The sequence below is a fragment of the Hypoxylon fragiforme genome (genome assembly GCF_022984875.1).
Source record: "Hypoxylon fragiforme strain CBS 206.31 chromosome Unknown GGS25scaffold_6, whole genome shotgun sequence".
In the NCBI taxonomy this organism is placed as follows: Eukaryota; Fungi; Ascomycota; class Sordariomycetes; order Xylariales; family Hypoxylaceae; genus Hypoxylon; species Hypoxylon fragiforme.
In genome coordinates this window covers 1,321,405-1,336,551 of record NW_026054761.1, presented here as the reverse complement: position 1 = coordinate 1,336,551, position 15,147 = coordinate 1,321,405, and the positions used below count along the sequence as shown (strand labels likewise).

General features: G+C 48.4%; 5 protein-coding genes across 5 annotated transcripts; 2 read left to right on the top strand and 3 right to left on the bottom strand.

Annotated features, from left to right (window-relative positions):
- Positions 1-1,209: 1,209 nt before the first annotated feature.
- On the bottom strand, positions 1,210-3,154 carry GGS25DRAFT_494753 (uncharacterized protein). Its single transcript, XM_049261381.1, has one exon. The coding sequence runs from the start codon at positions 2,866-2,868 to the stop codon at positions 1,351-1,353; it is 1,518 nt and encodes a 505-aa protein (XP_049115600.1). The 5' UTR covers positions 2,869-3,154; the 3' UTR covers positions 1,210-1,350.
- Positions 3,155-3,765: 611 nt separating this feature from the next.
- GGS25DRAFT_322673 (uncharacterized protein) lies at positions 3,766-5,119 on the top strand. Its single transcript, XM_049257837.1, has 2 exons — positions 3,766-4,545; positions 4,628-5,119. The coding sequence occupies exons 1-2, from the start codon at positions 4,118-4,120 to the stop codon at positions 5,055-5,057; spliced, it is 858 nt and encodes a 285-aa protein (XP_049115599.1). The 5' UTR covers positions 3,766-4,117; the 3' UTR covers positions 5,058-5,119.
- GGS25DRAFT_322696 (uncharacterized protein) lies at positions 5,001-6,226 on the bottom strand. Its single transcript, XM_049257838.1, has one exon. It carries the CDS (start codon positions 5,970-5,972, stop codon positions 5,304-5,306), a length of 669 nt encoding a protein of 222 aa, XP_049115598.1. The 5' UTR covers positions 5,973-6,226; the 3' UTR covers positions 5,001-5,303.
- A 1-nt stretch (position 6,227) lies between these two features.
- GGS25DRAFT_322664 (uncharacterized protein) lies at positions 6,228-7,397 on the top strand. The gene has a single exon (XM_049257836.1). It carries the CDS (start codon positions 6,482-6,484, stop codon positions 7,316-7,318), a length of 837 nt encoding a protein of 278 aa, XP_049115597.1. The 5' UTR covers positions 6,228-6,481; the 3' UTR covers positions 7,319-7,397.
- A 1,128-nt stretch (positions 7,398-8,525) lies between these two features.
- Positions 8,526-14,963, bottom strand: GGS25DRAFT_494750 (ankyrin). The gene has a single exon (XM_049261380.1). The coding sequence runs from the start codon at positions 14,462-14,464 to the stop codon at positions 8,891-8,893; it is 5,574 nt and encodes a 1,857-aa protein (XP_049115596.1). The 5' UTR covers positions 14,465-14,963; the 3' UTR covers positions 8,526-8,890.
- Positions 14,964-15,147: the final 184 nt, after the last annotated feature.

Here is a 15,147-nt window from a genome sequence, read left to right as displayed (position 1 = left end):
AGTGCGCCACTGGGAGCAGAGGTTGTTCAAGATCGCCGTCAAGCAAGTTACTATGGTATGTATTATTCCCGTTAGTACAACTACTCAGTATGTAGGATGATACCTAACTTATTTGGAACATATATATATGCCGGTACGTCGCAGGAGATTATTTTTCGAGACTCGCGTAAGAGATGGTATTGGTGGCAGAGGCTATTCGGCACTTTGGGTACATATGGTAAGATATCTAACTGTGATAGGAACAAATACGACAGTATTTTCGTGTGAGTATCTAGTCATACGAGGTGGTAGCTAGGCATCATTAAAATGGAAGACGAGATCGAGGTTAATGACAATGATCATGGGGAGTACAAGGGAAAGGGGTTCAACAGTAACGGATAGCCATGATAACGTGTGAGATGAGCATTGAAGGGCTGCATGTGGTGTGTAGGAAGAGGGAGATTGAGGGAACGAATTCTTGATTCTTGACCTTCTGGGGATTATTTGAGAACTTGTCACTTCATCATAACATCACACTCAAGAAAAGCAGATCCGAGGGTCTAAACTTCATGAAGGATACACTCCTTCCTATTTAGACGCAGTCGCTACTTACCTACATTATAGGGTTTGTTGATGTGGTATGAGAAACATTCATAATAACCTTTACTCCTACTGTACAAAGCTCTCTACGGAGGTATCATGAAAGGCCAAGGAAGCATGAATGCGATATTGATTGACGATATGTTACTTCCGATTATGTTGATACCCAACAGTTTTTTCCTATATTCTTTTATACACGACGCTACTGGATTAAGGCCATGCATTTGACAATATTGCAGCCAAGAGCTATCTTAACACACCCCCTTTCCCTAGCCTTCATGAATATTCCAGGGCGCTGTAGAAAAGGGGCGGAGGGGGGGTGATACATATTCTCCAACGTTAGGAGAGAAGTGCCTTTCCACTGAGGAAAAGGGGCGTCTAACAATATTCACGGCCAAAGGTGCAGTATTCATACTACCTAGTCAGTGCCACTTAGTAATGACTAGACTTCCCCTATCATGCAGCCCGGCCAGAGTCGTGCTCGTGGTTGGGTTCCACTCGGCTCCAGGCGTTGTGCAACGTTAGATCTTCTCAACCACCCCTATTACCTACTACCTAAGTACTGGAAATGAAACTAGGTCTACGAAATGGGGTTATGTGTTACCTAGTTGTCAGAGATGTATCGATTAATTTCATAAGATCCTTATTTCATATATAATTGAAAGCTACCGTAAATAAGTGTCATGCTAAGGCATCTATAGTATGTGCATGTATGGCCTTGGGAATCTCGGGTATCATGCTTGCCCACTTCGCTTTAGCACCTCCTATCCTTCACTCAGCCTTAGCCGACACTGGCTTCCCATTCCGCAGACAGTCCGGGCACGTCCTGCCCACAAACAAGCTCTTCGTCTCCTTATTCTTCTGCGTCCCGCACTCCCGGCAATGGAGATGGCAGAGATAGAAGTCGCAGCCCTGGGCCGGACACTCCACCTTCCACCGACAGTCCTGCGTGAGGTGCTGCAGTCCGCAGGGGCACCGCTTCAGCGCGCACTGATTCCCCGAGTGGTGCCGGATGCCGCACATGCAGCAGCGGTAGGTGCAGAGCATCGCGTTCTTGTGGTAGAAGTGCCGCGTCGTCGTGTTCGGGTACCCGCACCGCCGGCTGCAGCGGACGTAGCACTCGGCCGCCGTGTGGAACTGCGGGAAGGGGCGGCACTTGCACCGGTTTTTGCTTTGGACGGCGCAGACGGTCGCTTGGTGGTCCGGCGAGTTGCAGTAGCCGCAGTTCAGGACGCAGTGCTTGGTCAGGTGGGTGTACTGCGCGCAGTTCGCGCAGGGGTGCTTGGTGCTTCGCGGGCCTTTCCTCAGCCTGCGCGCGGTTATGGTGCGCTCCGGCACGTCGCTGAACATGGCGCGGATGTGTGTCCGGCTCAGGCTCCTGCGGCGCGTCTTCTTGTCGAGTTCAGAGAGCCGCGGGCGCGGGAAGTAGAGGAGGCGCTTCTCCGTCGGGTCGAACCGGTCGAGCCCGAGAATGACGGCTGTGCCCCAATCCTTAGGCGCGGGCGTGCTGCGGGACCGCGATGGCGTGTTGCTGTATGCTCTGTCGTGTAGGCTCACTGCATGCAGATTCTTTTTCCTCCCATAAGGGGTGCGTCTCAGGGTGAGAAGTAGGTCCCAGTCACGATTCGGGCAGAGTCGCATGGTAACGGGGTTGATCCATGGTGTACCAATGAAACAAGGGTCGATGCAGAACCGCACGGCGGAGGAGCCGTTGATGGGCAGGTAATGTCGCTTGGAGTACACACAAAGGCGTGGGTCCTTTATCGAAAGGGCTTGGAAGCTCTTTAGATGCTGGTGCAAGTCTTTCTTCAGGCTAGGCTCGGGTCCAAGGCTTGCTTTTAAACGAATATAGCGGAGAGCCTTTACCAGAGTTCGCATAGAAGGCTGAGATTCGAGTAGATGCCGTTCGATAAGGTATAAAAGATAATCCTCTACAGTTATATACTCCTCGTCGAGTCCAGGAACCATGAGGAATGCGGGTTCAAAGACGGATATTCTGGAGTTAATGTTTACTCGTGCATGGACTGCATCGAATGTCCAATTGGGTTGGGTATCAACCAGTTTTGACAAGAGCTGCAGGTGAAGACCTATAGTGCGATCTCGAGATTTAATTTCATGAAAGGGTCGATGCAGATTAAGCACGCGTGTATAGATCTCTGGCTGCACTCTCCTTGGCTTCATACAATCTTCCATGATTTGGTTGGCCATAATATCCCGGACACCAATGGGTCTATAATTATATCGGCGAAAATCCAAATCAATGCCATTCAGGGGATAGTGTACCGCCATCTTGAGAAATTATTGGAAGCCAGTAGGCTAAGTCAGGAGGCAGTCCTTCTCAACGAATTGCCAACATTCGAGTTTTCTATCGATAGCCGAAAGCTCATTGTAATATAGATAGACAGAGCTAAAACGTTGTTTCGTTTTGATGATGGTTTGTAGTTTGGGGTTACTTGCAATTGTTTTGTTTGCTAAATAGTATGGTATGGATATCAACAGGAAAGGGGGTAGGGGGCTATTTATAAGTATTTCAATGTTGGGAGACGCTGGAAGCGCTAAATTCATCCAAGTTTGGGGTGTTGACGTGGCTTAGATGATGTGGCTTATCGATGCTATCTATGTCACTTAGAGTATCACATGACGAAACTAAAACTTTGAAGGCAACAAAATCATTAATTACCAGAATAAAGTCATGTGATTGATTAGATGATCTTGTTCTAGAGGAAGATCATTGATCAGATCGTCGATGTTCTCCGAGTCATCCTCGATTGGCTAAAGGCTTCCGCATATTCAGAGGCTATGGTGTGGTTGTGTACCTAGGTAGTGAAATGTATGTCGCAGAATATCAAATCCGTAGTGAGTGTAATATAAGTATATTTAACGTGTTGTTGAGGTGCTGCAATGAATGGCCCCCTTTAAGCATCACGTGACCATTGAGGAAATGAGGAAATAACATAAGCTAATTTTGCTGTATGTGCTATGTATTAACATTGTCAATAGCCTCGGGGGGTAGGTAAGTCTACAACATACTTATGTGCTGCATAAACATTAACAGATGCAACTTATTCCAAGTAGTCGAAAAGGGGCAGTCGTGAACATGGAACTGTAGAATAGGGGGATCAAGAAGTACTAGTTACTATGCTGATAATTATCATGTGACATGGTACAGTAGATTAGGTAACTAACCAAGAATGTTGAGGATCGGATATCCGCTCGGCGCTTCGGCTAATTAACTGCGCGTCCGGAGTATCCCTTGCGCGCCGCCTCTAAACTCAAACCCAACAATAATTTCTCTTTTTTAACTATTCCATTTCTCTATGTGTCAACATTTCTTCTAAATTATAAAAATTAGATCTCTCCCTAATCTATATGTTCTTCTTTCCTATAATCTTGTTTTAGTATAGTTCTCACTTTCATTTCAGTCCTTACCTGGGCACTTCATCGGTTAAACACCAAGGTGTACAGTCCATAGATCTAACCTACGTAAATCCGCTTTCAGCATTCTTGGCGCATATCCTTTAACCTAGTATAATTCAAGATGCCTCCCGTTCCCTACCCATCCCCATTATTTCGCGCCGTGTTCCGGAGACACGTTGATCAGCTGCGCATGAGCCGGCTTCCGAAGTCCGCGCCGCGCCGTCTTCAGTCTACCAACACTAATCCTAATCCTGCCGAGGTACCAAAGCCGCAGCCGAAGTCACAAGCGGGCGACCCGATTCCGCCAGCGAGTACACCCGCCGTCCCGCTCCCTTTATGGCAACGCCTTGGCCCCCTGACCCGCATTGGCCAGGCCTACGGCCACGCCCATCGCAAACGGCCTTGGGCAACGCAGATCGCGAGCGCACTCTTAATCTACCTGGCCGCTGACGTTAGCGCGCAGAGCATAGGTGGCAAGGAATATGTTCCCGAGCGCACGATCAGGAATATGGCAATCGGAGGCGTTATCGCCGTACCGAATTTTATATGGCGAGTGTCCTGTCCAGTCTAATGCCTAACATGCTAGCCAAGGGGTCTCCTTCAGCAATGGTTTCTAACCCTCAACCAACAGGTTCGTGTGGCTGTCGCGCAACTTTAACTATAGCTCCCACGTGCTCTCTCTGTGCATCAAAATTGGTATAAGCCAAACAGTCTTTACGCCCATATTCAGCAGCTACTTTTTCGGCGCACAGGCATTGCTCTCAGGCGATAGCGTAGCCGAAACCTGGGACCGAGTGCGCCGTACTGTGCCCATCAGCTGGATGAACTCGTGGAAGCTTTGGCCCGCCGTAATGGCTGTCAATTTTACTTTCGTCCCAATAGAGTATCGTAGTGTCTGCGCTGGTGTCGTCGCGGTCGGCTGGCAGACCTATCTGAGCTACCTAAATCGGCAAGCCGAGATCGAGGAGGAGCGAAAGGGTGTCGTCCATAACCATCACAAGACCGAATCAGTACCTACATTGCCCGCCATTGACGCCATAAAACGCCCCATGGTGGCATGAATTTCAACCCACATTTCTTTATTGTCTCTTAAATAGAGTATGATATACATTTATGTATAGATCAGCTACTTAAGGTACTTATATGGGATAGACTAGACTTGGTAGTGGAAGGCTCAACCCCTCAACCCCCTTTTCCATTTTCCCCGAAAGCATTGATATTCGATGTTATTTCAATATTTAAATAATGTACCACTTAGAATCTAAATGCCCATTAATAGCCTCAATATCTCAGCCTGCCTTCGATTACTACCACATTGCGTTTATAGCAGCTGCAACACCAATACTTGCAAGTAGGAACGCCTCGGTACCCCGATTTCGACCAATAATTCCATTCGGAGTCGAGGTCGGACTACTCGGACCTGCTCCTCCAACAGCAGTTGAAGGGGCCGTAGGTGTCGAAGAATCGGTCGTCGTGTTTGCGGGATGCGCCACAATGTAGCACTCGGCGTGGGCGATAGTCTGATTCAGCCAAGCCTGCTCGGTTAAGCCGGGCTTTGACCACCCAACAGGACATTCGGAGGCAATTATGGATATGGTTTCGCTCTTCGCCTGCCAGAATTGAGCCGCGGCGCTTCCGTACGATGAGTAGTCGCCGAGGACCGGTTCCGGTGCGGCGGTGGCGAAACCGCACCACGCTGAAGTCTCCGAGACTGTACAGGAGAGGATATCCAATGCCGTTGCGGTGCTTACACACGGTGCGATGAGTTCATCGCCGTAGGATAGGATGGCATCCAATAGTGTGCCAGTCGGCCTGGGAACATCAAAGTATTGTGTGATGTTCTCCGTCACACATGTCCAGGGATCAGGCTGTGGCTGTGTGCTCGTCGGTTCAGCTCTGGGCATCTCAGTGATGCTCATAGCCCAAACGTTGGAATAAGCCATAAGGGAGGCAAGCCCGCTGAGGAAGGTTTTCATTTCATGGTGCTAGATGATGAATCTAGCTGCCGCTGCACAATGAACCCAGAGAAGGAGGAATGCAGAGGGACGCTCGGCCCAGGAGATGGGAAACAAGCTCTTTCTAACACGAGCACGAGATTTTAGATCTTTTGAGAAGAAGAGAAGAAGGAAAAGGCCAGAGCAAATTGCATCTTCATGCAACAAGAAATATTGGCGGTCTGAGAAAGTTGTACTCGAATACTTGCCCCATAATATTACCTACTTAGGTAGGTATTACTTCGCTTGCGGATGTTGGTTACATATCTTGCAACGAGCCGCCAAGCTATTCAGGGGTTCTACGTCTGACTCACCAGTCCCATGTATTGGTCTATAACGTGGCGTTGTACTGTCACTTTATCCATCAGACCACTATAATTCCCACGACCGGTCTAAAATGCTCCAAAGGATTGTCTTTCTTAATTTTCTTCCACCAACAACTACTTCTTTCTAACCTACCTATTTCATTTTACTTCACAGGACTTCCCAAGATGCCGAAACTTGACGCGATAGTTTACTCACGCGACGCGACTATTAAAGCTGTGCGAGACTACTACGCCTTCCTTACTACTATGTATCTTAACGAGGATGCGATCGCAACACCACCTGAGGAGGGCTGGCCAAGCATCTCTGGTGCTGACAGAAGTCGCCTGGCAGAGCTGGGTAAAAGCGATGAGGTACTGAGCCTACTCGCACACCTACCCTATTTACGTAGCGATGGAGATCAAAATTATCTGGCACATGGCACCTTTGATTCCTATTTCGCCGATTGGCGCGAAATGATTGGGGGGCTCGTCGAAGGCAAGAGCACTGGCGATGGACTCAAGATGATCACAGAAAAATATTACCTTTACGACATTTCGCCTCCACATATCATAAGTCTTACTACCGGCTCCTACGACGTTCCGTTGTTCGTGCTTGACACGAAGTTCGGCGTCATATCCTGGCCTAATTGTCCGGATGGGATCAGAGACAACCCGTCGCGAGAGCCTATAGAAGACGACACGTATGAGTACGCGCCGAGGAATGGGACTGAGCGTGATGATTGGCGTCATGATAGGCAAACTTGGGCCATTGCGGATTTCTTCGAGGTGTTGAAGGATCAGTTCCGTACGCTGCAATTTGTCCCCATTAGCCCGTATACCGTGAGCGGTGTCTACTACTTATGGACCCAACAGCTAGAAGACATGTTATCCATGGTGCGAGAGATTTATCAGGAGCATGGCTGGCCTGACCCGGATCGCTATCGCAAACGAGAATGCCTAGATGCAATCCAGAAGGCGTTGGAGGAGAAATATCCAGACGAAGCCGACTTTGTTAGGGACTAGTTACGGCCGGTTCGTCGCCGTTGCAAGCTATTGGGGTGTTTCCCATGCCAATCAGCATTGGCATTGGCAAGATGTTAGTCATACTATCTTTCTAGACAGCATTTTTCATACCGTGCGACCAAAAAAAAAAACCCCCCTTTCTTCGCAACCCGGAAGCCTATCGTAAGCTCAGCCAATGCCGTGTCATGTCAGCAAATAAGAACAAGGCCAAGGCTACAAAAGTCCCTATCCCAACCACTCGTAACGGCTGACTGTAGAGCATGCCTCGAATTGGGCTTTTTAAAATTAATGTCAGCATTGTCAGGGGTGACGATACATTGGGGTGTTTCTCAGACAATGATAACAACTCCAGTGTCCCATAGTTATACCATATCCATCTCCCAAGTCCGCTGGTTCGTGTAATCTGACTGTGTAAATGCGTAAACTGACGGTATGCCAAATGTAGTACCTATAACATTGTAGGTCCCTAATTTGCAGCATGCCACTCAAAGAAAATTTGTACCTTTTGCTTTAATTGTTATAAAGCTACATGTGTGGCTATCCCCAACCTCACCGCCGGCCCCTTAATCTCCTACCCCAAGCTGTTATCGCCGTTTCCTGCTGGCGCTGCAGACGGTGGCACTAGTCCGTTCACTGTTGTTTTGCCCTGGGTAGTTACCGGTAGCCCCTGAACACGTCGTTACTGCCTACGTTAGGTAGCTAGCTCATCGTGCGATGGATCCATCCCTTGTATTGCTATTCATCTTATCTCGCCGGGGGGGCTCGAGAGGTAGGCTAGGTTCGGGGCCGTTAGGTATGTCATGAACAAACTGAAAAAAACCATCATGTTTTCAAAGTCCTCTGTTATGTGTTGGTAGGCAATAAAGTTGGGGATAGCCTCACGTTTTTTTGTAGCCTTGTAACAATTAGAACAAAAGGTACAATTTTTTTTCTTTCAGTGGCGTACTGTAAATTATAGGTATACACAATGCTATACCTACTACATTTGGCATAGTGGTGGCTGAACTCCGTCAGTTTACACACTTACACACTTACACAGTCAGATTACACGAACCGGGTTTTCTTTCTGTGAAAGTGTTAAAGCTAGGTTAGTATGGACGGGCGAGTGTTTATCATATACTTGGTCTTCATGGGGAGGGTTGCTTGGGACCAGAGTGACATGATGATCCTAAAAAAAAAGAAAAAAAGGGGGGAAGGGTATATAAGAAGGTATGATGTTGTATATTCACAGTGATGATGAGGGCTACTACTGTGCTATGCTACAGAATAGGGGGGATAAGTATGTAGATTACATAATGAGACTAGAGCGTAGTAAAGGGATGTCTAGGCATTTTAAAGAGTTTGGCAATGAGAAGGCACTAATATAGCATATTTCCTTGCGATATTCCAAATTACGTCGTCCAATACGACTTGTACCATCACCAAAGTGCTACTCCAAAGTTTAGTTAGGTACCAAAATATAGCAACGTATTCCTGGTCAACTCCAACATCCTAAACCCTCACCAATGCTACCAAAGAAAAATCGCGACGGAGGTATTAAACTATCAAGAAGCCAAATCCAAATAGATCCAATTAATCAGGGCCCAGCTCCCCGCTAACAAATCCAATCTGCCTCCTGGCAGCTGGCCCGGCGCCGGCAATATTCGCCGCGAGCGCGCTCTGGCTATCGACGAGTTTCTTCTGCTCCAGGATCCTAGTCTTGAGCCGAGCGTCCGCCGCCTTGTCGAGGACCTCAAGATCTTCCCTCTCGCGGAGGCGGATGCTGCTGAGCTGGTTGGCATTTCCCACGCGCTCGTTGCCCATCTCACGCTCCCACTGGAGGAGGCGCGACCGCTTTTGCGACTCGACATTGAGCTCCGCGTCCGCGATAGCTTGAGTGCGTGTGAGGCTTGCGTGTGTGAGCGCTTCTTGGTGCTTGACCTCGACACTGTGCCGCGTGCGCTGAAGTCGCATCGCCGCATTGAAGAGGTCTTCTTCTACTCGTGCTCGCTCTTGCATCGCGGTTAGATCTGCATTGTGTGCCCTCTTCTTGCGGGCATCCTCAAGCTCTGCTTGATTGGCCCAAATTTGCGCCTGTACACTTGCAAGTTCCTTGTTTCGCTGTATGGAGAGAATGTGTTCCTGGTCGTCCTTTTGAATTCGCGTTAGGCGCGCTTTGCGCTCCTGTTCTTCGACTTGGATATGTGTCGGCATATTAATGGCGTCTTCTGGCTGCGGCCCAGTGTTTGCGTAATAAACATCGGTGCCCCGATTCGCCCGTAGTAATGCCAATAGTTGTGGCTTGTGGTCAAATTCCGGCATTACGCGCTGAACATACATCGTAGGCGAATATGTGAATTTGCCGTCCGTGTAGTAGTTGAAGGGCTTGTTTATGAATTTCCACATATCAGCGCGGAGCAAGACTTTCGTCGTAGTCAACGGATCGCTCGACTCGAAAGCTAGAAGAAGTGCAGACTTCCCTTCCGATTGAAGAGTGATGTCGGAGTCGCTTTGAAGAAGGAAATTGATTGCCTTCTCCATCGCCTTTTCCCGACGTGGAGTCATTTCAATTGAATCAGTCGAGTGTAGACATAACTCGCCGAGTGCACTACGCCCACCGTGCAACGGGCTTGGGAAATCAGGGTCGTGTCTATACTCGACCAAAACCTGCATGGCTTGTAGATTCAGCTCGCGTGCCGCATTATGAAGAGACCCATCATTCCTTGAGGCGCCAGCAGCCAATAAGTTTGACATCATTGAAATTGCTAGGTCACCGCCAATGGCAGATGCCATGGATAGTGGGGATCTTCCAATAGCATCTGTTACGTCAACCTCGGCGTCTGCTAATAGGAGGGATTTGACAATGTCGTGGCGGCGAGCTTCAATGGCAAGCATCACGGGAGTGACACGGGAGATGGGTGTCTCGTAATTGACCTTGGCACCCCTTTCAATCAATAGGTTGATAACATTGCTGCTAACCTTTTTCTGAGGTTGTAGGAGAGACCACATAAGTAACGTCACGGGCTCTTCTTCCTCGGCCTCCGGCGTAGCTCTATGATTCGTTATTTGGTCATGGTAGAAGCCTGCATCTAGCAGCGCGCTCAGGACCTTTGTTGATCTCGGAAACTGATTCAATGCTCTGATGAGGACGGGCTCTGAACCTGCTTGGGTGAATGCAACATCCATGTGGCTTTCCCCGTGGTTATATTCTATGAATAATGCTATCAGGTCATGTATGTCGTCTTCTGATGCTGTCGCGTCAAAGATTCGAGGAAACGCATATGTTAGTGCCTGCGAGTCAGGATTCTCACGTAAGAGCCTTCGCAGCAAGTCGGGGTCACCTTGGGCAGCTGCATTTTGCAATGCCTCTCCGTGGTTGTAGTTGATGTCTGCGCCATGGCTTAGAAGTAAGTCAACGAATTTGTTAGCTAATTCCCCGTGTGCCTCCATATATAGACCGAGGACTACGGCGAAGGCAGATCCTACACCATCACCGGTGGCGCCCTTTTCAAGAAGACATTGGGCGATTTGGTATCCTCTATCAGACAACCAAGAGGAAACATTATCCGATATGAACGCGTTACAAAACACTGTTGTCGCATCCGCGGAGCTGATTTCAAAATCCAGAAGCTTGGTAAATGCAGAGACTGATAGAGTTCGAGTTGCATCAATTAAGGGACGACAGCCGTTTGATGTAGGCGATGCTCGGTTCTTAACGAGAAGTTCGATGAATCTTTCTTCGGGATCTTCTTCATTGACCGCACGAAGGAGGAATGAGTTGACAGCGCTTAGAACAGGCTTTCCAGCCTGGAATATCCAAGAAATAACAGTAAATCTAGTGTCTCTCTTGAGGTCCCAACATGCATCCATGGCGCGGACTAACGTATGAGAAGATGGCCGTTTTTGACGCCCACCAACATCCATGACCCCTAATAGCATCTCGAGATTGCCCAAGAATGCACTTTGGGCAGCTTTCACAACGGCTTCTCCCTCATTATAGTCAGGGCTTGCTCCGTATACCAGCAGTAATTCGACGATGCTCTTCCCATTGTCGCCGTACCTAACGGCTGACACAAGCTGGGCATCAACTTCTTCGCCAGCAACGCCCATTTGGAGCAATAGCTTGAAAATCTCTGCCCTCCTCTTTAAGTCTCCGATTTGTGTAGCGGCTTGGAATCCTCTTTGCAACGTTGTCTGAGCAACCTTCAAATTTCCCGCTAGCAGCATTGCTAAGATATCGACGGCACCCGACTTACAAGACTCTATGATAGCTTGACCGTCCTTGTGATCCACACAGCCACCGTTCTGAACTAAAATCGTACCAAAGTCCACATCGCCATCAGTAGCCGCTGCTAGGAGTGCATCTGACACAACGTCTCCTGATGCGCCAGCCTTCAACAGACTCATCGACGACATACTTCTCGATCTTTTGTTTTTGCCCCTCGTCGCCTCAGCAAAGCCAGTGTTGAGAATCTCTACTGGAAATGTTTTCTTTCCTAGTATGAGCTCCACAACATCCTGTTGCTCTTTCTTGATAGCCTCGAGCAAGGCAAGACCATCTCGAGTATCAGCACGAGCTAAGAGAATGTTGATAAGAGGTATGTCGTCGGGGTAGGTACTAATCGCAAAGACAAGAGCCCTATTCACTTCTCTCTCCGGTATACCCCCTTCCAAGATTTTTCGCGCGAATGTGAGTCGATCCATTAAATCGCGAATACGGAGAGCGTGAGGCATGGTGAAGGCCATGGAGGCGGGAGTTGGATTAGCCGTCAGCAAAACCTCAACTAATTGCATGTTTGCTGCCGCGACTGCTCTACATAATGCCTCGGCATTCATAGCGTTGATATCAGCGCCGTTTGCCAACAGGACTTTTAGCGACGAAAGATTTTGATTTTGGGGAGGTGTCTTCAAGATGCATATAACCTCGTCTATGAGAAGTTTTGTGACGATGTCTTTTGACCGTGTTCGACGTAATAACGAATCTAGTTTCCCGGTTTTGGTTGGAGATGCCGGAAGTTTCCCGACGCTTGCCAATCCTCGATCAAGGCTTTCAGCGTTGGGTTGCCCTAAACTTAGAATCATCTCTAAAATTTCTGAGTCGGATTGAAGCACAGCATGTTCTACAGCAGCCCCTCCATTGACGTTGACATCGGCATTGCCTTGTTGTAATAATGTTTTAAGTAGTCGTTTATCCGGTGGATTGGCCTGCACTACTGCTTCGACTGCTGCTGATACTTCAGAGCCACCCTGGGAGGCACCGGCTGAAAGTAACATGTTTACCATTTGAAGCCGTATTGAACCATCCTGAACCTCCATCACCTTGGGGATTGCCTTGGCTGCTACCTGAATCGTGGGTTTGCTCTTAAGCAATCTTTCCAGAAGCCGGACATCTTTCTGTGCGATGGCTGCGGTGATAGTGTGGCCTTCGTTAAAATTTACATCTGCATTATAACGAAGAAAGAGGGATATAAGTTTTTCGTCACGATGCGGTGGCTGTTCATCGATGGCGTTTTCCAAGGCAGAGTGAACAGAAGGGCCCGTAAGTCCAGCTCTCAGGAATAATTCGGCGATTTGATATCGTTCAGTACTTGGGAGATTTCTTACGCTAGGGAAAATTTGAGCGAGCGCGACTGGATTGGGTGGCCTGCTTGTTAGAATCAAGTCTGCAATGCCTGTGTCCCCCTTCTTCACTGCTATTTGCAACGCTAATGCGCCTTTGTGGTCCGTTGACGCGGTCTCATGTCGTTCGAACACCATACTTCGTGGCCCCTTTCGGATATCTTTGCTTCCAACAATTTTCCCGCCAGGGAACAATGGGGTGAGAAGCAGCTTTACTGCCTCTATATCACCGGCCTCGACAGCATCGACTAGAGCCTCATCTAAAGGGGGGCCCGATGCACCTTTACGAAGCAGCAAATTTAGGAATGAATGTCTCTCCTCGAATCTCATCTTCTTCGGCAGAAGCTCTACGCACTCAGATGCATACTGAGGGCTAAACTTGGACTTCCCACCTAGCATGACTTGTACCAGATCAATTTTTCCTTTCGATACCGCTTTACGCATGGCCATGGCATCCTGATACTCAATCGATGCTCCAAAGGAGACGAGAAGGTGCACCATCTCGAGGAAGTAAGTAGCAGTAGCCTGAAGTAAAGCCTTTGCGAGCGAATCGCCATTGGCTCCGGCACATAGCAGAATTTCCGCCATCGCTATTTTCTCGTTTGGGTTAATGTTTGGATGGGTCATGAGTTGGTCGAATGCCTCATTCAAGCCAGGCTGAGTAGGTGGCTTGTTGCCGAGGATGATAGCAAGAGCGATGTCTCTCCGGCCCAGGGCAACAGCGGCTTTCAGTGCCGCGGCGCCATCATGATTTCCGTCCGCAGTTGACTGGCTTAGGTGCCCGACGGTACTCAGACACCCAGCTCTTGCTGCCTCAACCATGGATTGCGAGATCCAGGTTACAGAAGGTCGCCCCTCGGAACCGACGATAAGCGCTATGAGCTCTGGTTGACCACCTACAGCGCAAAGCTGTCGAAAGGCATCCTGTCCATCGGCCGTTTGTGATGCATCTGCGCCGTACCTCAGGAGTAGTCTTGTGATGGACACGTTTCCGTTCCGCATTGCGGTCGGCAATGCCGTATCCAGACTCAAAGCGTCAGCATATGGCAAGAGGACCTCCACCATTTCATAGTGCCCATTCCTCACAGCAATCTGTAAAACCTGACTTCGTTCGGCTAGGTCGAGACTTTTCCTTCTGCTAAGTAGCCCGGTACGACTCTTCTGGGCTAAATTGAGGTTGCCTCCAACCAGATTCAATTTATTTATCAAACATTCCGCAACTCCCGGCGACCCCTGGTTTTGGATATGAGCTACAAGAGCATTATATATCTCGCGATACTCCCATGTCTTCTTTTTGGTTGTGAAGGCACGAGAAAGGCCGCCTTTCGTCTGCTGCCCCTGAGACTCGGCAATACGCTGCCTCTTGAGAAGTTCTTCCGCGGTAAACTCGTCATTTTCTACACGGTACGATGGTGCTACATCTGGTCTTGGCGAGGGCGATGATGGAGGTTGGGAGACGAGACCCCATTCCTCGCCAAGTTGTCGAAGTCGTGTTTGCTGACCACCCTGGAAAGCAGCATGTTCCATGTTATCAACAAGGCTAGGCATGCAGCACAGAATAGTCAAGATTTCCTATTTGGGAAATTTTGAAGTTGGCCAAAATCCTAGTTTGCTGGTGTGATGCTTGCTTGTCCTCCAAAAACCCAAGCTTCGCCACAATGAAGGCTGAATTGTTGACGGAACCCAGTTACGAATTTGGTCATTAAGAAAGCTATAATTCTCAGAACTTCTATAAGAATATCAAAGCCTTCGGTCTTGTGATTTAGCGCTAAGGGATGTGAATGAGGAGAGCGCTCAATTAGTGGTAGGTAAGTAACAACAAAACACGTAACAATATAAGAATATTAAGTAACAAATGTGCAAATCCAATACTCCAATTGATGCAAAGTGATAAATTATAGATTGCCCAAGCTAGGACAAGTAGATGATGAAATGTACAAATGAATAGAGCTCGTAGGATATGAATTGCACCTAATGTGAATAAGAAGAAAAATATGGAAAAGGGAAAGACAGCTCGGGATGTTTCATGGCGCCTTTGAGGTTGAGTTGAGACAAGCCAGGGGGTCCAAAGTCCAAGGCAAGCCTAAGAACATTTAACCTTAAGAAGCTTAAGCCACATCCAGGGATCTATTATCGAATAGGTAACCATAATTTCAGTGGAGTTCTCAATTTCAGGGCCACCGTCATAGTATGCACAGCCTCAGCCTCTACGGCTATGTATGTCACCTACG

Excerpts from the sequence above, each read along its gene's own strand:
- GGS25DRAFT_322664 (XM_049257836.1), top strand. The coding sequence starts at position 6,482 with ATGCCGAAACTTGACGCGATAGTTTACTCACGCGACGCGACTATTAAA.
- GGS25DRAFT_322696 (XM_049257838.1), bottom strand. The coding sequence starts at position 5,972 with ATGAAAACCTTCCTCAGCGGGCTTGCCTCCCTTATGGCTTATTCCAAC.
- GGS25DRAFT_494753 (XM_049261381.1), bottom strand. The coding sequence starts at position 2,868 with ATGGCGGTACACTATCCCCTGAATGGCATTGATTTGGATTTTCGCCGA.
- GGS25DRAFT_494750 (XM_049261380.1), bottom strand. The coding sequence starts at position 14,464 with ATGCCTAGCCTTGTTGATAACATGGAACATGCTGCTTTCCAGGGTGGT.
- GGS25DRAFT_322673 (XM_049257837.1), top strand. The coding sequence starts at position 4,118 with ATGCCTCCCGTTCCCTACCCATCCCCATTATTTCGCGCCGTGTTCCGG. Across the intron at positions 4,546-4,627 it reads GCCGTACCGAATTTTATATG|GTTCGTGTGGCTGTCGCGCA; the intron begins GCGAGTGTCCTG and ends CTCAACCAACAG.